Source organism: Denticeps clupeoides, chromosome 4, assembly GCF_900700375.1.
Source record: "Denticeps clupeoides chromosome 4, fDenClu1.1, whole genome shotgun sequence".
Lineage (NCBI taxonomy): Eukaryota > Metazoa > Chordata > Actinopteri > Clupeiformes > Denticipitidae > Denticeps > Denticeps clupeoides.
Genome location: NC_041710.1, coordinates 22,443,861 through 22,464,227, shown reverse-complemented (window position 1 = coordinate 22,464,227; position 20,367 = coordinate 22,443,861). Strand labels below are relative to the sequence as shown.

Sequence of the window (20,367 nt, the reverse complement as noted above, 5' to 3'; positions counted from 1 at the left end):
CTGACCTGTCACAAGTAACCAATCACACAACCCCTACCTCGCCTTGGCACTGCCCAGGGCAATGGAAAAGCTGCCCAGCTAACGCAAGGATCACAGTGAATATACTCGTTTTACGCATTTAGAAATTTAACAGGCTACAGAAGAGACGGGGGTTTCCACACTGCAGGTCCTGCTGGCAATTAACTCAACCTCCGCGTGTGACCCATCCAATTAAAGCACAAATGCTGACCAGCCATTTTATAGTTAATATAATTAGCGCAACCAAATCACTCCACCAAGGCACAACTGTCGGTGACATTCAGGTTAGCACCAAGCTAACGGGCATCCCCGCCGACACGGCTGCAGGAACGAGAAACGCCGCTTACTGTTTCTGGACAAGCTCTTCGGCCGACGGTGGGCCCTGTTGTTGCTGGAATGACTTGAGAGACTCGAAGGCCTTCATCAGTTTCTCCATGGTGGCCATTTTAGCGGCGCGGCTAACGCTAGGCTAGCTAATATTTACAAAAGAGACCTAGCGAGCTGGCGAGGGGCTGCAGCCAAGCCCGAGGAAACGAGCGACTGTAGCAAGAGCTACAGTCCGCTCCCCGCCTTCCCACCGCAACCTCGGCCAGTTGTTATTCAGATTCTCGTTCGCAATTATCCTACTGAGCGGAATGGATGTGGCGTGCGGTCGTGAGAGCCATCTTTCGCGACGCCTAAGCCTCACTAGGAAGTGGACGCTGTGTTGTGACAGCTGGCGGCAGCGCAGTGGCCAATCAGGACTCGCTGTCCTGTGATCGACAGCTGAGGCGTGCAATGGGGTGGAGGACCGCCCCCGCGGCTCTCCCAGCTTTGTTTTCCAGCATCACGTGCCAGAAGGCTGCGCATTAGGACAGATTTGTGTAGTATACGGGTGGCCTTAAAGACTGGTAATCTGGGGTATTCCGATTTTTTTCTTCCCTAAAATGCACGACGGAATCACGTGAGGTGGTTACGTAGCTGCTGTTAAAATGCACTGTGGTATGTTTTGCACATATGTGTATATTGCTGCACGCTGATCAGTGGCTTTGAATATATTTGAACGGTGAGCAAACATATGGGCAAAAATAAAAATCAAGACAAGGTCTTTTTTTCCTTTTATACAAACGGCAGTGTATTATTTTGTAATTACAAATGTCAGATATGATACAACACCCAGTGAAAGAACAAGAATAACATTGACTGCAGTGGTTGAGAGACATAACTGTACAACTATAATTACAAAAAAAAAATTGTGAAAAGAAAAAAGGGGGGAAGGGGGTCCAACCACATCCATTCTGTTAACACAGGCGGCTTCCAACAACTTGGTTTCGTTGGTACCAGATAACGGATTGCAAATAAGGAACCTCAATTTTACAACCAATACATGCTTGATTAATTAAACTTTATTTATTTTAACAGACATTAAAATGCACTTTGTGCAAACATTCAAACTGTTTTAAGCTGAACTTCCTCGCAAACAAAGTGTAGGGAACACCAAGAGTAAGCCATTTCTGTTCTATAAAGAATCAAAAGGATAAAATAATTTATAAAGGTTGGTAATTGGCACATAGGTTAAAAAGGCTGAAGTCAGTTTTCAGTTACGTGTTCATTTACAAACAGTGATGAGCTGATTCCCTTTTGACGACACATTTGGCATTATTGGCAAAAAAAACCCAAAACAAAAACAATAAATAAAATGAAATAAAGGAAGAAGAAAAAGGCAACAGGTAATAATGGAAAACACAGCAGCTGCTAGAAGGATAAAAACAAATTGACAGACATAATGCAGCATCAAATGACTAAACAGGTGTAAATATTCTTTCTCTTGGAATGCTATATAGTGCATTGGTTGACCCTTTCATTGTGTAGTCAATGTACTAGTATATGTAATTTTTTTTTTTTTATCACATTGGGTATCACACCATTATTATTTTCTTAAATCATGTCAGTATCTGGATAACAATGGTAATGAGGGTTATAGCCTCAAAAATACAAGGAACAGTTGTGCAAGGTGAGATTCTCCTTAATGTCTTCATCAACAGAAGCTTCAAGCACTCTTCAACAGCTTATGTCGAGCCAATTGTCTCTAGCATTCCTTTTTTTTATTTACAAGTGGAACAGTGTCACATCCCCCACAGCAAAGGGTGGTCTGTCCCATGTTGGTTGACATAAATACAGTACAACATGCACACATGATTAAACTAGAGGAAAAAAAAACAAACAGATTTTCACAGCATTAAAATATTTATAAAAAAAAAATCAAAGTTGGTTAAGATTTGTGTGAGCACTGGTGATCACAAAGTCAGCTTCAATTCCTTTGAAACTATTGAAATAGACAGCTTTATGAAAGAAGAAAAAACAAGAGAGAAAGAAAGATATGATGTTCACTTTCAAACATACATTTTACCTACTTTGTCCATAACAAACTCAGGCTCTCAGGCAGAGGGATTCATATTTCCTTGAGAATGGCACAGTGCACCCAAAACACATTTCCTGTACATGTCAAATAGAAGGCAGTTTCATAATTCCACACGTTTAATGAACTACATTAGGAAGTACTACAAATGCTTCAGCCTCAATTGGGGGGGGGGTTGTGTTGTTGCCCACCATTTACTACTGGTCCTAGAATCAAAGCCCCAAGGAAGATAGGAAAGAACTGTACAAAAGCCAAAAGGTATGGTATGACATGCACGAGGCATTGTGAGTATGTGTAAAAGACAGATCGCATGCAAACAGCTCTTCCCTGTTTGAGAAAGGATGTAAATATAAAATGATATTAATAATAATCAGGGAAACATTGTTGATGGCAGGGAATGTAGGGTGGACGTAATCAATCATTAAGCGCAACAAATTGATGTGTTTATACACAATGCTGACATTGGCATCATGTTAAATATTCAGCCTTCCAACTACAAATCTGTATTGTCCCTCCTTTAAAGACTAAAGGTATAACTAATTAGGGAAAGTCCAAGGGTGAATGATCTCCAGATCTTAAGCTTAAGGCATGAGCATACCAAAGTTGTCTTCTGCAATTAGTGTACACATACACACAGGAAACATACACGCACACAAGCACACATTTTTCTACCAGCCATTTCTATGAAACTTCGGAATGTTAACATCAATATCAGAAAAAAATACAGAAACTGATTTAAGTCAGCTAAAATCCAAATGCGACTTCAGATCAGTTATTTCCCGCATGAAGGGTCCATAGAATTTGTATTAATTTATTGTTCTTTTACTTTATTTGTTACATCTTATGAACTTTGTGTGGTCCTTTGAAGTTGGGGGGCATTTTGTTGTCTGAATCTTACAGCTTAACAGTGACTAGTGGGATGTTAAAAAAAAAAAAAAAAAAAAAAAATATATATATATATATATATATATATATATATATATATATATATATATATATATATATAAAAAATAATAAAAAATAGGTGCACAAAAGGTTGTAAGCTGACAAACATTTCATGAAGGTGAACTAACTATGGCCAAAACGAACTATGGTCTCCTGACCCTGGAGTAGATAAAGACCAGGCCAAAGTATCATTGCTCCCTGCTAAAGATGGACTGCCAGAGCCACCCATTTCAGACTATGTGGATCTGACCCATTTGGGGCATAATTGGATAAATCCAGTAGCAGATTCAAGCAGGCAAATGTTACTACGAAAGCTACAACAAGTCAAACAAGAAAGGCCATATGCTATGAAGAGAAATAAAAATGAGGATGAATACCATACTGTGCTTCTTAAAAAATTATTCTTAAATAGACGTTCATACTCATTCAAATGAAAACAAAAGGAACAAAAATGAAACGTAAAGAAAACATATGCTATGTATGCATTCAAGTGGTACTTATATGGCTTTTTGTACATTACAATCTTTAGTGAAAATATACATCTAGACATAGTTCAAGTACAAATGTACAAAATCTTTAAACTCATACTTTTTCTTTAATTATAATACACTTTTGATACAATTTATAAATACAGTTAGTTTAACATTCATGGAGTTCATAAGATCTGCGTTCTGACTGGTGGCTGGCCAAGGGCAGGGCAAGGGAGTGGTTTAAAGACGAGAAGGCTCCTCCTCCTCTTCGCTGTAGCCACTCTTAAAACAGACCTATGGAGACGGAGATAGTGAGCCTGGGCAAAACATTCAAACTACAAAAATACACCACTGTTCCACAGCTACAGAAGTACTTCTCATAATGGTTCTCACCGATCAGAGAAAAAAAATTGCCTGGAGTCACAATGTTGATCCTGTTGGAACCCATATGTGGCTGAGAGATACTGGTGACTTACTGTGTCCAGGCAATATTGCATATATAAAAACTGTAAGGATTCCTACACCGTTCTCCTGCTTTGGATGTAAATACCCTCAAATTAAAGCTGAAACTCTTCAGTTCGTTTAATTTCCATTGAGGGTGGGGTATAGAGCTAAAATATTAGAACTGTGTCTATGTCCCATTATTTATGGACCTGACAATGTTATTTTGGTGCTTTCTTGGACATGGGCTTATTAAACAAACACAATGAGGAGAGGTCCACTACAACAGGCCAGTATGGAAGTGTTCTGGTGTAACTAACTAATAACCATTATGAGCTGAAGTAGACATGGATTAGTAGCTGGGAACATCTTTATCACTTTTGCTCAGTTGCAGACATACCACCAAAGCTTATGTGAAGACATTCACAATGTGGCACATTCACAAATACATACAGTAATGGAGCTGAACCAAAATTAAAATGCATGCAAGTGAACAAGTGACTGACTAATGTAAGCGTTAGCAGAAGAAACAGAAATGGAGAAAGATTTTCCACCCTGCTTCGTTTGCCAGTGCTGAAATTACAGAGATCTGTTGGTTTGTGGTATTTATTAGAAGTCTTTCAGATGATGGTGGTGAAGTTAAAGAGTGGCATGGTGTGAAAAACAGGCTAAGATTGGATGAGCAAGTGAGTGAGTGTGATATGAATGTAACACCATGAGGGGGAAAAAAAGAGCCAGAAAAGTAGTACCTTAACCCCCTCCCCCACGCACGGTGGCAGGCGGCGCACTAGCACTTGCCTCTCTTCTGAACAGGCGGTAGAAGAAGCCTCTCTTTGGCGGCGGGTTGGGTCTGTTCATGTCCAGGTCAGGGCACAGCGCACCGTCTGTCTCGTAGATGTTGATCTCTTTGAAGCACTCCATCTCAATCATCTGCCAGGCAAGCAACACTGCTTCAATGCTAGTTCCTTTGACAGTGAGACCTAATTTGACATTCTCAACAGTTTTATATAGGTAAGGAAATGATTGTCAGTCTGGCATCTCAGCAAGTTTCAGCAAACTTTTAGTAATTTTGTTTATGGAGGTGGAAAGATTATTGTAGCCTTTTCATGCCATTTGCATGCTATAAAATAGCCTATATTTCAAGCAATCCAACCCAAATAATCATTTTATCAGATCCAAATTCTGCTAGCAAAACCTAAACTTTTTAAGGGTAGAAGGATTGCATGGGATAGAGACATTGACAAATTTGTTTAAATGATATTAAAGAGTGATCCGGACATACCACGAGTGGGAAAATTTCATTCAAACACAAAAACATAAAATGGTTACAGAGACTTTAATGACATTGACAAAGCCGAAACAGGGCTAATCTGTGCACATCCTCAAAACCAGCTCGGTGACTGCTGAAAACAGACATGGCTGCAGTACCTCATTCTGCCAGGGGATGGAGACACTTCCTGTCACAAACTTGGAGTAAAAGTCATCATCTGTGGGGTCAAGGTTGACTCCTTTGACGGTAGAGAACTGCTCGATGTCCAGAACATCCTTGCAGTAGACAGCTCGAGGCTGTGAGGGGTAGAAAAATTGCAAACAAGACAATTGTCACTCAGTTCTTGCAATGTTTTCCCCTTCTGTTTACACACTGAATATAGCTTTCCAACATGACTAATCTAATCTGCGGTTTGTTAGCCATTCATTCATTGTATGATGAAGCGTTTACTGTACAGAAAACATTACTAATTCATGATTGGCATGTTCTTAATGACACAGATAAATTAAAAATGAAATTACTTCCCAGAACCACTGCCTCAGAGGCTTCTTAGAATGACTAAGTAAAAAGCTTTTTGCCAGTGCCGCAAGACACCATGTAAATTGTGAGCTTCACAGGGCATTGCGACAGAGACACAGGGCATGCAAATTAACGAACAATCAAGTAGTTCGACAGAAGATAGGATTCTCAGATTCATAGCATCGTTTAAGTGTTTTGTATGGTTACACAATGGCAAACTCTATTTTTGGGGTGGCACAGATTTGATTTGAATTATTTTACAAAAGCAACTTTAATGGACATGCCTATTTAAAACGACAATGCTAAATAGATGAATTAAGCCTCAGTCATTGTTAATGGCAGAGAGGCATGCAAAGATTTTTGATCTTAAGAGCACTGTGACCTGAAACCACAGAAGAAACTTACGCAACTCCTACTAATGAAATAATGAGAATGAAGATCGGGACTGAGCCCTGCACAGTTCTCAAGTTAAAAGGATCAAATTCATAATAGAGCCCTATGTGAAACAGAATGACTTATGATTTAATTAACTGACAAGGTCTACTGTAATTCTCTTCAGTCAAGCCGGTCATGATTTAAATAAGGCCAAATAGATTAAGGATCCTGCCAGGAATATTAGCAGGCAGTCCTGAGTTCCCAATGAAGTCGGCAATTGATATTGGATATTATTTCTAATGATTAGAAATTTGGAACGAAAGGGAAACCAGACAGAATGGGACGAGGAACAGTGAAAGACAGTCAGGTTGAGTAAACTGCTCACATCAGGTATGAACGGCGGATCCAGCATGTTGGCCTCAAGCCGTTTGAAGTTGATGTTCTTGAAGATGGCATGCTGCTTGACCTGTACGGCGCCGCGACCCTGGTAACCAAGACGCTCCTTGGGGTCCTTTGCCAACAGCTAGAGAAAGGAAGCAGGAAGTGGCATGATTCAGCTTTTTCATCTATGCTTTGTTTCAATACAGAATTAAAAACAGATTACTCCTAGACTACAAAAGTAAATGTTCTTGAAGAAAGCAGCCTCTCAGGCTCTGTCACACAAAAGTGGAGAGTGGGAACGACAAAAGAGATAAAAGGTGGAGATGCTGAGTCCATCTACACCAGCCATCCGGCCCTAAGAACCATCTCTCAAGGTAAAACGCTATTAGTCACCTCGAGATCCAACTCCCTGATCTGCCGTGACAGTTTTATGTGAGCTCTAAAGCTCTTCAGTGCCTGCACAGATGACCCCCCTTGCTGGTTCCAATTAAGAGCAGATATAAATCTCATGTGAGATTTATCCACCAGAACCAGAACCATAAACTGGCTTATCAATGTGCAGCTCTGTGCATGTCAAAATATGTTACATTGTATTCTCAACAAATTCTCATCAAGTTTTGCTTTCATTGCTACCATTTCTTTTCAAGCTAATTTCTGCATCTCATATTGAAATGACAGTATGACATGACCTCATAGGAACAGCATGTCTCAGCATCCAATCAAATGCACCCTGTAGTATGTGTCTACTCCACATGTTGTTGGATCAAAGCTAGGTCTGGCACGCTAATCTAGATGCGGGGCAGTGATGGCCTAAGGAAGTGGACTCGTAACTCAAAGGTTGTGTGTTTAAATCCCCTCCCGCCATGGTGCCACTGAGGTCCCCACACACTGCTCCCCGGGCGCCTGTCATGGCTGCCCACTGCTCATCAAGGTGAATGTTAAATGCAGGGGACACATTTTTTTGTGTTATCGTGTGCTGTGCTGCAGTATTTCACAAAGGCAAAACAATCACTTTCACTTATTGCCAGTACAAAGTAACATTAATATTAGATTTAATGAATGAAACTTAATTTGTATTCAATGTTGACACCAACTTCCTATTGCTGTTGTTCTAGTAGAATTTTTATAAAGATGTCTGGATATAGAAGTTATTCCATTCTATGTAAATATTCTATCTTTCACTATTTCAGTTAATTATTTACATAATTATAACAGTGGTTTGGGGCAGTGGTGGCCTAGTGGTTAAGGAAGCGGCCCCGTAATCAGAAGGGTGCCGGTTCAAATCTCAAGCTGCCAAGATGCCAGTGAGGTGCCACACTGCTTCCCTGGGTGCCTTTCATGCCTGCCCACTGCTCACTAAGGGTGATGGTTAAAAGCAGAGGACACATTTCGTTGAGTCACCGTGTGCTGTGCTGCAGTGTATCCCAATGACAATCACTTCACCTTCACTTTCAAATTAGCCATGTTTTCCAGCAGAAATCTTCATATTTTTGCCAATAAATTATCAAAAGAATACACAGCTTGTTTCAAATAATTGCTGTACACTCGCCTTCATTCCAAAAAAATTGATCGTCATGTTAGGCTAAATGAGTGCAATGCTACAGAGATTGGCTGGCCTTGATGGGGGTGGGATGCATTACACACCCTACAGAAATGGCCACGCGATGGTCCGCAAATTACGAATTTTAAATTGATTCTCACACATTGTAAGGGGACTATAATGTTCACTTTATTTTATTTTAACCAGAATTCCACTATAAAATAGGGAAGATACACATCTTAAAATAATTTCTGAAGATCAACTACCAGCTTAGAGTCAGTCCCCAAGGAAGGCTTTGGCTTCAATGAACCCAAGGTCAGAATCTTCCATGTTGTCACAAAGCTGAGCTATTAACCCCAACCTACACACACAGATGCACACTCACGCTCACTCACACATGTTACTGTAGTATCTAAAGCAAATTTGAAAAGGATGGCATGATTAAATGTTTTATTCCTTATTTTATTCCTGTGTGCCTGATAGGATGCAGCTGCTTTTTGAAATGATCAATTTATATCTGCATACGTTTGAAAATAGCATGTTAACTGATGAGGTGAATGAAAGCTTTATTATTTATCACAATTCAGGGTCACAGATGTACTTCTATGCAGTCAACACTTACATCTACTCTTTTGGAAGTCTTCAATAAATAAAGAAATAAATAAAGAAAACCCTCCAAATTCCAAACTGTTTTCATTGGCCTGCCATAAACGTTCTGACAGACTGTCAGAAAAAAAGTTCCTCTGAAACACACACATCCTGTTATTTTAACACTGGACTCACTATACGTTTGCAGAGATAGGTACACAGACATGAGCAAAAATGTAGACTAGTTGTCCAATGCAATTACTACTGTGAATAAACACAGCACAGACAGATGTCCTGATATAATAACACCAAGAGGAAAACTTTTAATAAAAGGTTTGGGATATGAGGGATATACACTGTATTTTATTGCACAAAGCCTTGTAGACTGGCTAAATTTCATTCACTATGTGGAAAGGTGAAACAAAATGTTCACTGCAATAAAGCCATTTAATTGAAACTGTTTGGTGTACTTTGATGGTTAAAGAAACAGAAGACCTAAAGGGTACAAAACTATTTTGACCAAACATTGTGTATTAATCTGCATTTGGCAGAAGTTCACTTTACTTCTAAACCACTCAAATCAAAAGGACTTAAGAAAATTCTTCCTGTCTTACCATCTGAGGCTGCCTGAGCTCATAAAATGATGTTTGTCTCAAAAAGTAAAAAAAGAATACCAAAAACAACAATTTCTAAAAGGTATAATCCTCCCTTCTCTCTCATTCCTTACCAGGCGGCAGATGTCCTTGGCCTCCTCAGAGAATTTCTCAGAGTACTCCTCCTGGTCTTCACGCACGCGGCGGTCCACTTCTTCTCGCTTTACGCGTTCTTTGCGGCGGCGGAAGGGTGACTGGCCTTGGATCATCTCAAAAATCAGACAACCCAACCCCCACCAGTCTGGGCTGAAGGTGTAGCTCTCATTCTGGATCACTTCTGGGGCTGGAGCAATGAAAAGATAGGATCACAGGTCAAAGCTGAAGAGTCATAACATATAAGGCAACATACAGGTGCTATCAAAAGTTACTAATAAAGTTATTTATTCCCTTCTGCTGCATTAATTGCATTTAGACAATAATACGATACATTTATATGATACAACAATATCAAAAATAGTATGAACCAGGACACTCCACAAACTAAAACATCTTACCCATGTAGCCCACTGTGCCCACCCTCCCTCGTATCGTCTCTCCTTCTGGGATCTGGACTGCAAGGCCTAGATCAGAAATCCGGATGTGTCCTAAAGTGCAAAAATAATATGAAAAATGAAACATCTGAAGGACACTGAACACATCAGTCTATGGATGCTCTGGAACTGAATGCTGATGCTTCTCACTCATTTGCAAAACTGCACATAATAATTGTACTTACAGCCTACGGAGCAAAAGAACAATCTATTGCAAAAAGCTGTATTTATTCATGAAGCGCTTTGGCTTACCGCGGTCATCTAGGAGAATATTTTCAGGCTTCAAATCTCTGCAGGTAAATAAAAGAGGCATGTTTAATTGCATCTTAAAGCTATGTATAAGTCACACCATATTGTTCATTTCACTAATGTACCACTTCACAAAGACACATTTGTCTGCAGACCTGTAGACTATCCTCTCCCGGTGGAGGTCTTCCAGGCCGCAGCAGATCTCAGCAGCATAGAAAATGGCACGCTGCTCATCAAAGCCAGAGTTGCCCATGTTGTAGATGTGGAACTTCAGGTCACCACCATTCATGATTGTTAAAACTAGGCAAAGAGCATCCTTGGTTTCATAGGCATATGCTAAACTAACCTGGTAAAAGAAACAGAGCAAAAAAAGAAAAATTATTGTGTTACTATTTTAATATAATTAATGACAGCACATTTTTAAATATGATGAAAATATGAACAAATAAGGTAAATCAAAATTAAAATCAGGAAAAGTCAAAACTATGAGTAATGTGATCCAAGCTCCAAAAACAGTATAGGTATGGCAGAAGTCATAACACACACACACACACACACACACACACACCATGAATCAAAACTCAAAAGACCTGAGCCGAGCCGGCAGATTAAGCAACAGCTTTATGCAATACTAAGCGAAAGCTACCGTTTTGGTCAGCAGATTTACAAGTGTAGCCGTGGCCCTGTTACACCCTAATAACAATCAATAGCAGTGACAGGCCTCTACTTAAACTCTCTCCCAACACACACAGACAGGCACTCACACACTCAAGAGTCCAGGAACACGAAGGACATTCCAATCTGCTTAATTTCAGATCATGTCAGGCCACTGGGAAGACTCCCATCTGCACATGGTTGGGACGCATTCGAGAAGAACTGTGGCCTTGAGGAGGAGCGCAATCAGGGAAAAAGGGTTCATGAGAAAAGGAGGCAATATTCATCAGGGCAGTGGGAGTGAGTTTGTGTGTGAAGGGGGTGTCATGTCTGGAAAAAACGTGCTAGGTCATTAACGGTGAACACAGGGCCCCTTTCCCACTCTTGTGAGTCGGAAAAAAGCCTCCGCTGGAACAGTGCAAGCTCACAGAGTCGACTTAAGATGCTAATGTGCCTGGATGCTTCGGCAGACAATGTCACGGGGAGAGAACGCATCATGCTTACAACAGATAAAGAGCAGGGAAAAGGGGAGAAAAAGTCACATGCCTTTGGAGAACATGAAGGGAAGATAAAGGGCTGCTTTGAAATGGCTTCATTCATACCCTGGCCAACCAACTGAGGAACACTTTCAAGCTCTGAAGAGATCAAAGGTTTTATTTTAATATAAGCGTCAGCATTTCCACTCCATGTTGAAATCCACTGCTCTGCCGGCCTGTTAATACCTAAATGTACAGATATTACTCAGACATGTTGCCATGCAAAGTCTTAAACAATGTGTGCAATTATACTACAGCGAATTCTGTCTTTACCCCGTTACTGGTTGAGGGGAACCATGGGAGTGGCCATATCGACACTGTTTTACAGGCCAACAGTGTATAACTGCTCAAGTGCAAAGTGCTACGAAATCACAATGCCAAGAACAGGAAGGTGTATTTCATCATTTCATGACCTCTTACCAGTAGATGTCAAGTAAGCTTGTGTGGTCTGAGATAAAAATCACACATACCAAAAATACCTTTCTAATTGTCCATATGCGCACACACACACACACACTCAGACACTTTTACACTGAAATGTCTAAGTAAAATATAATTCAATTGGCATTTCAATACTAACATGCATTAATATACTTATATTTATTAGATGCTCCAATGTTCCAACTGAGCACTGCCTCACACATTCCCATCCTCTCCGTTCTCTTTTGGCTCTCACGAGTACCGTGAGTCAGATTTCCAGTGAAGAGACCACTCAGAGCAGCTCCTGGACTAAAACGGACCACGTGGATTGTACAAGAGCCTCACCTGTGTGCAGCCCTGTAAACAGTCCAAAATGACTGTTACAGCCACGATCCCCAAAAGTGTTTATACAGCTTTCCGTAAACACACCATATCGATGCCTCATGGGGCTCTCTGGGAATGAATGGAGAGGGGCGGGGCCGAAAGCAGCGTTGCAACAGAAGCTGAGGTTTTTACGGTCTGTTTTGGATGAACACGGACATTGCACTAGAGAGGGAGGCAGCCGGACGGGTCAAATGAATGAAAAATGGTTATGACTCTGGTGAAGGCCTCCTGTATGTAAACAAGGGCAGCGAGGGAAAGTGTGTGTGTCAGAGAGAGAGAAAGAGGGGGAGAGGGAGGGAGAGAGAGAGAAAGACAGCCATGCAGCACTTGACTCCACTTTCTGCTTCTGCTGTTTGGTCCGCGTTGCCAGGCAACAGAGCCCTTCTCATAGGTGGAGTAGCTTATGAAGAGCAATTGCTGCTGGCTTTGGCATATTCACTCACTCACATACCAATGCGTTCTGCACATCACACAAACACACTACAGTCTGAAACTAGCGATGTGAGAGTGTGTGTCTGTGTGTGTGTGTCATTCTTGAGAGGTGAAAAGTATTAATGTAGTGGTTAATCAGATGAACCCTTGTGTTGCAACATCATTGCGAATGCACTGTGAACAACTAGACCCCTGATAAGGGCACAGTTATGCAGCAAGTGAGCTCAGCAACAACAGTTTTATATTTTGTTGATGGATCCTGGTTTGTTCTGGACCAATGGAGAAAAAAAAAAAAAAAAAAAACGGATCCATATTTTGGAGCAACAAATTACCCACACAACCTTTGTTGGAGTGTAATTTCTTCTGAAGTGAAGTGATTGTCACATGTGATACACAGCAGCACAGCACACATTGCACACAGTGAAATTTGTCCTCTGCATTTAACCCATCACCCTGAGTGAGCAGTGGGCAGCCATGACAGGCGACAGTGACACCTCAGCGGCACCTTGACGGATCGGGATTCGAACTGGCAACCTTCTGATTACGGGGCCACTTCTTTAACCACTAGGCCACCACTGCCCCCACTGATCCTCCAGGGATGATTGGGAGCTCTATTGCACCCTACTTCTGATTTGTAGTTGATTTGTACTCAATTTGTCACAAAGCCAGGTGCAAAAAAAAGCATTCTGAATGCTCATTGGTCCCTTTGTCCATGTTGTAAATAAGTGGGCATGATCTCCATTACTAGCATCTTGGGACTACAGATGATACCAAACCAGGCATGCAGATGATCAGAACTTGAATTCAAGGACAGTGACCTTAGTGGACATGCCCCATGTGCTACACTTTATATAGCAGAGGGAAAACATGGCCCAAAGTAAAGTGTCTAAGTAAAGCTACCACAATTGGAAAAGGAATTGCAGCTTGAATAGGGATGGACAGTTCATCAAAAAGATTATGATCATGCGGCTGGAAATGGAATCATAGATGAGCTGAGTTCTGTTGACATTTATATTGTATATGTTTACATCATTTCCATAGTTTTTTTTTTTTAGCAACCGAAACCAGTTTCTCCACTTGTTTATTCCACTTGTTTTCCATTGAATTTTTCACCCATTTGTTTGTTTTTTGAACTTGTTGGACCAACTTGAAACAGCCATTTTGCGGTGGGTTCAGTTTTACATTAGGAAAAGTTTGTCCTCTCGAGCTGCCACACGAATGGAACCCAGTTCATGTCCAGGCATTTGATTGACAGGGTCCAGGTGTCCAGGCCAGATTTTTTTGCCAGTCACTGTACGTCAGGACACAGGGAAAACAAACACGGGCGAAGAAAAGCAAGCTTTCACGCGTGGCAATTACCACATGAACGCAAACATCCACTTTCTCAAACACTCCAAGAGCGACAAGCAAACACCTCCAGCCCTCGTTTTCTCAGACTTTTTGCACGATTAGAAAAGATTTGGTTCCAGTCAAAACCAAGTTTTTCTGCAGCAAGCAAGGTAAAACGGAAACACTGCAGCAGCCAAGGCTGAAGGGAAAGAAGAAAGTCAAGATCGTCCATCAAGTACATCACGTCTTCTGACAAATAATGGCGGACAAGGAATAAACATATTAACAAAAAGGCATAATTCGGCCATGACACACAAGGGCAACAAATAACGCTAGACACAAGCCACACCTATGGTTGTGAGGGAAAAGTTTGGGAACTTTTGGGTGAGTAAAATCATCACTTTTGTTTATCCCAACGCAGGCTCATTCAAATTCAGGCAATTCCTGTTGCTGTCTACACAGCAATTAAAAGTTGTTTTTGCTAAAAGAATTTCATTTCTAAAATCATACTAGAGGTCAGCAGTCCAAAACTCAGCTAAAATGTCATTTCTTCCAAATCAAGCCACTCTGTACATTGACTGAGCCCTTGACAGCTTGAGGCCCTACACCAATAAGCATACCATATTCAACTGGAATATGGGTTTTTAGCAGGGTGGCTGGTTTTCTTTCAAACAGACCTGGTGACCGTCTAGGAGATATTCGTGGAATTCACAAACTTTTTCGCCCTTCACAACAGCACAAGGAGACTAATGAGTGGAATGAAAGGGGAAAAAAGTAGTACTTACTACAAAATTACTGTTAACTTTTTCTAAAATGCGCTTTTCGTTTAATGCCATGGCTTCACCTTTTCTCTTCTTTACTCGTTTCTTTTCCAACTTTTTACAGGCGTACATCTTACCAGTGGCTCGGACTTGGCAAGCACAAACCTGGAGAGAAGGACACAAAGCATGAAGAGTTACAGAGAGGGGTCATGTTAACCAGTGAGAAACTTTCCAATTCAATTTACACCAGTGCTGTGAATCACACCTTTTTATTTGTGAATTTGTATTTATACTTCAAATTGCAAAATTTTGCTCATTTATTTTTTATAAACAATAAAAATAAACAGTACACCTACCTCGCCAAATCCACCCTTTCCTAGTACTCTGTAATGTCTGAAGGTATTTTTGGTTACTGGTTGCCTAAAAAAATATAGATATTATTAGCAAACACATTTTAATGAAGAAAAAAATATCTAATAATATCAACGGGAAAATAATTTTAGGAAACAAGAGATTAAAAAAGCATGTTAATAAAGTGAAATCACAGAAGAATCTCAATATCCTACTGGTGCTTCTAAACTGACTTCAGGTCTGTTCTAGCACTGAGTTTTTAAAGGAAGTGGGTCTGACATCAGCACTCACCTCTCCAGCCACTTCCATTGCAGGAAGCGGGAGAAATACATGGTCTCCTGATAGGCAGAGAACGGCACTCCACTGAGATATTCACGGACAATTCTAGAATCAACAAAGGTAAGAATAATAAGGTAAAATCAGCATCCGGTTAATGCTGTAAAATGTAAATGTAGCGTGTGTATGTGTGAGTGAGTGAGTGAGTGAGTGAGTGAGTGAGTGAGTGAGTGAGTAAGAGAATCAAAAGAAACCAAACTGGCCCATCACTTTGCTCTTACCCATACCAGATGTTTGAGCAAAAAAGAAAACTTCAGACCCAAACCCTTCCCAATTCACTCAATCACACATGCACGCACACTCACATACACTTTAACAAGACCAGACTGCCTTTAGGCACAGGTGGACTGAGCATACTTTACACCCCCAGAGCAAAACAGCCTTCTCTTGAAATTGTCCAAATATAACTAAATACTTAGAAACAGATTCATCAAAACCTTTCCACCCCTCCATTAAATTCCCATGAAAAGCTCCCTCTCTCTCACTTTTTTTTTTTTTTTAATTCTTCAGCACAAAGAACTGTCCATTCAGTCAATGTGGATCCCACATTCTCCCCAGGTCCTACCCAAGACCGGGAACCAGTACAAGTGTTTATCCCTAAGGGGGTGGGAGTAGAACAGCCACGGTTCCCGCCACTTCCGGAGCTCCGTTGTACCGCAGTCCTACACGAAGGTGACGCTACTCAGATCAGAGAGCGCAAAGCTGTGAACACTCCTCCCATTCTCATTCCTTCTCTCACACACTCTCCTGGCCCGGGAGCGCTCACAGGAAAAAGTTACACCGCTCCACCCCTTTCCCCTCTTCGACTGCTCTGAACCCTTCCAGCTCCAAAAGCCTGGAAGGTACTGCTTCCCCTGGAATGAACACATTTTTCTAATCATCCCTGCCTCACACCAGTGTGTGTGTGTGTGTGTGTATATATGTGTGTGTGTGTGTGTGTGTTAATAAAAGCAACACACTGGAACTCAAGATCGAACCCGCTGCCATGAGGATGGTCTGAGATTCAAGTGACCACGTTCTTCTGACCTCACCAAGTCATCTGCTGCCTGGACCACATCTGCAGGCAACCCACTCACTTCCCTCCACTCCTGCTCAGAACGTTCCGGAGCTGCCCTCACAGCGTCCGGTAGGAGGGCAGTGGCAAGCGGAGCCACCAACGTTGTTTTATGACCGTATGGAAAGCCTAAGGAGGTCAGACTGTGAGAGTCTCTGTGTGTCAAATGGGACCAAATAAGAGTTAAGGGCCACCAACAGTGGAGTATGAGCACACAGAGAGAGAGAGAGAGAGAGAGAGAGAGATGTAATTGAGAGTAACAGTTCAGGCCCGGAACATAAATAAACTCTGCCCAAATATACATCTATTCAACAAATGAGGAGAGGAGAAAAAGGTCAGAGAACAGCACAGACCTCAAGCAACTCTGTCTTAGCATTGACACACTATGACATCTAAACTAATCCAAAATATCCTCAAATCAAAGAGCTGTGCCATAGTAATTGCTGGTGTGATTTTTTTTTTTTTTTTTTTTTTTTAAGTTTCAGCTAATCGTTATACAATTTGTTCTGTAGCAAAAGTAAAACATTTTTGCTCTACCATTCTGCATGGTGAAATGTGGAAAGGTCCATATGTTGTTACAGACCAACATGTACACATCTGGGACTAACGTGTTGCATTCTTTCAAATGGTGGACTGTGCCACCTCAGTTCACACCAATTCATTATTAGATGAATGTTTTCCTGAAAGTGTATGCAACAATTTCTTGCATTATAACTGTAAAAATACAATTATGCCGTTTTCTTAGTCCATACAAGAACATTATTGTATTTCTAAACGCAGGTTTTACAGAAAAAAAAGCATTTTTGTGTAGACTGGGCCTTAAGATACCTATGACATCATGATTCTTCAATGGGAATAATCCTTGCTTGAACCTTTACTGGACAATCATGGCTTATAAGGCTGGTATAGCAGAGTGACCGATCAGAAGTGTCCCAAAGCAACTGTGCATGCGCCCATCAAAATGAAATACATGAATCTCTAAACATAGGATGGAGCCATGTCTCACGCAAAAAAAACTAAAGAAAACTGTAGAAGTTTCATACTTTGTGATACTGACATAAACATAAAAAAAAAAAAAAATTAACAAAGCACCTGACTCTGCTCCATATCATGTGTATGACTTCCATTTCTTTTTGTGTGTTTTATTCTGTCCTCATATCAACAAAAATGTCAAAACAGGGTGATAACAAGCCTCTTATCCTGATGCATGTCAATTTCATGCAAAGACAGTCAAGAAATCACATTAGAATTACAGCCCCCAGACTGCCACAGCCTATTGATGCTATTTAATATTTGTACGCTTATTTTAAATTTAGGTGTAATTAAAACAAATGAAATTAAAATGCATGTACTTCATTTACAGAACATAACTTAAATAACATGGTAAACGTTAAATAACCCTTAAATAACTCTCAAGCAGGTGGGGGATAACATATGTACAAGAAAACTATTTTAGTGTGGAACGGGTTTGACTCGCAAATGTGTTGATCAAGTGCAAAATCAGAATTAGTTGCATTAGTCATTCTGCTTTGAGTGATTGTCATTGTGATACACAGCAAGCACAGCACACGGTGCACAAATGTCTTCTGCTTTTATCCCATCACCCTTAGTGAGCAGCGGGCAACCACGAAAGGCGCCCAGGGAGAAGTGTGTTGGGAAGGTGCTTGGCAGTTTGGGATTAGAACTTCTGGCAACCTTCTGATTATGGGGTCCGCTTCTTTACCCGCTAGGCCACCGCTGCTGTGCTAATGACACAAGGCGGTCACCTGCTATCACCACACTTCTGGGTTTCTGATGCCTACAGATCTTATTTATAAGGCAAACCAGTGATTATGCTTCAAGCGCACTGCTTATTTACAGTAAGCATGCGTCAAGACGTGCACATCAGGCACACAAATGGCTCACACGTTCCACAGCTGGCCTCGCGGGTCCTGCCCTAAAACTGAATTGCGTTCTTGCGCCTTTCTTACGGCAACACATTTGCTTCTCCGTGGCGAGAAAAGAAACAGCTGTGGCAAGCTGCCGATTGCCAGAGCAAGAAGGAAGGAGCAAACTGACGTACAACCCTGCCTGAATTAGTTTTGAGTGCAAATCTAAATATATGGAATAATATTCATTAATCGTCACCTCGATTTCTGAAGGTAGCCGGCAATCTGTCGGCGGCATGACTCAAGTGCCATTCATCTGGATCTATATACATTGTTTGGATTTCTAACCAAGAGAGAAGCTTTCATCGGAAGTTACTCATCTAAAAGTTACACAAATACTCATTAATTTCTGGCTTTGCAAAAGGGGGGGTGGCAGGAACGTCATCTTCCAATGTGCAAACACGTCCGTGGATTCAACACCTGCCAGCTACAGAAGCAACATTAACATCGCTGACCAAAAATGACATATTCCAAAGAAACATCCGCCATTTTTGTATCATTACTGTGATTTTACTGGAAAGGTATGGCAAAGAATGAATGGCTGATCCTGTCCTTAGTCATCTGTGGCAAGATTCAGGGCTGGAAAACAGACAAGAGGTTCTTTCCCCAAGGCGTTCGAAAGAAATAGCCCAAACCTGTTCTGGCCACGTACCCACACCAGGACACCTGCAGGCTTGTGAGTGTTGCTGTCGATGTGTCTGTGTGTGAATGAAAGACAGAAAGGGACACAGAGAATCCCTGTTCCAAAATCCCCCAGCCCCTGCGCTCACATGCCAGGAATCCGGATGCCCAGCTGCCCAGCTCCAAGGCCCAGTTCCTGCCCTGAATGCCCCACACTGGACTTCCAGCCCCCGTTGGCAGCTCAACTCATGACCACACTGCTGGCTGCACCAGCATCGACGGTTATCACTAAACCCACCACAGCCCCCCGGTGAACGGGCCATACCCGAATATGACAACAGCACATCGACAATCAAATGAAGCTGGGGGTCAATGGGGGTCCATTTTCCACAAATGCCAAATCAGGAAAACTGTACACTAATAATACCAGCCAAGGTGTGTTTGTGTGTTACAATACAGTATTACTATTACAATTACTGCCTATTACAAAATGCTCATTTATTAACAGGCAACAATCATTTCCACAATGCCGTATTCGTTTTTACGTGTCTTACCTAGTGCACTCCTGGAAGAGCTCTTTGCAGGGGCTCTGCTCTAGCCTCTCTCTGCATGACGCCACCACATCCTGAGGTATTTCTGGAAAATGGGCTGCCGACTGCAGAAAGAAGGGAGAGAATGCGGGCCCTATTGTTTTACCAAAACAGTAGATATGTAATATTCAATAATCTCTGTGTCACACAGCGGATGTTGCTTAAAGGCTTAACATTAGCTTTGAAACCCATGCTGTTAATGTTAGCATAGTGTTAGCAATTGTTATTCTTTTGTCTACCATGAAACCTACATGATCCAGGGGAGCTGTGTTTACCAAAAATTACATCAGATTATATTTCTCATATTTACTGAAGACAATTCTGTCCTGAGATCTTGTCCTCTCTGTCATGGACGAGACATGCTGATGCCACCTGTGCTGTCCTGAGCATGAAATGACTGTAAAATAACTAGGAACTAGGAAACATGAGACTTGCTTTAAAAAAAAATGTTATTTATTAAGAGGTAAGGTGTTGCACCACACTCCTCCACTCCTCACTCTTGTTCTGACACGTTGAGGCAGCTCCAAAGAGCCGTGACTGTAAACTCCGGATCAGCTTTGTGGGTACTGGTACACTGGGGGATTACATATGAAA

General features: G+C 41.4%; 2 protein-coding genes across 12 annotated transcripts in view; both read right to left on the bottom strand.

Moving 5' to 3' along the window:
- The window catches only part of htt (huntingtin), a 32,346-nt gene extending 31,656 nt beyond the window's left edge, over positions 1-690 (bottom strand). For 4 of the 7 annotated variants that reach the window (XM_028976920.1, XM_028976923.1, XM_028976924.1 and 1 more), the window contains exon 1: positions 366-463. In XM_028976920.1, coding sequence (XP_028832753.1) covers positions 366-463 — 98 coding nt within the window. Of the gene's footprint in view, positions 1-365 lie in introns of all 7 variants that reach the window. The other 3 variants (XM_028976921.1, XM_028976922.1, XM_028976926.1) reach the window with 1 other exon arrangement.
- Positions 691-3,437: 2,747 nt separating this feature from the next.
- Positions 3,438-20,367, bottom strand: part of grk4 (G protein-coupled receptor kinase 4) — a 44,224-nt gene continuing 27,294 nt past the window's right edge. For 3 of the 5 annotated variants that reach the window (XM_028976502.1, XM_028976505.1, XM_028976506.1), the window contains exons 5-16: positions 19,738-19,838; positions 15,536-15,628; positions 15,250-15,313; positions 14,918-15,058; positions 10,533-10,723; positions 10,381-10,418; positions 10,093-10,182; positions 9,673-9,881; positions 6,822-6,959; positions 5,701-5,838; positions 5,071-5,202; positions 3,438-4,125 (exon numbers count right to left, since the gene is read on the bottom strand). In XM_028976502.1, the coding sequence (XP_028832335.1) occupies positions 4,072-4,125; positions 5,071-5,202; positions 5,701-5,838; positions 6,822-6,959; positions 9,673-9,881; positions 10,093-10,182; positions 10,381-10,418; positions 10,533-10,723; positions 14,918-15,058; positions 15,250-15,313; positions 15,536-15,628; positions 19,738-19,838 (1,389 nt within the window). In that variant the 3' untranslated portion in view covers positions 3,438-4,071. Of the gene's footprint in view, positions 4,126-5,021; positions 5,203-5,700; positions 5,839-6,821; positions 6,960-9,672; positions 9,882-10,092; positions 10,183-10,380; positions 10,419-10,532; positions 10,724-14,917; positions 15,059-15,249; positions 15,314-15,535; positions 15,629-16,539; positions 19,716-19,737; positions 19,839-20,367 lie in introns of those variants that run through there. The other 2 variants (XM_028976504.1, XM_028976507.1) reach the window with 2 other exon arrangements.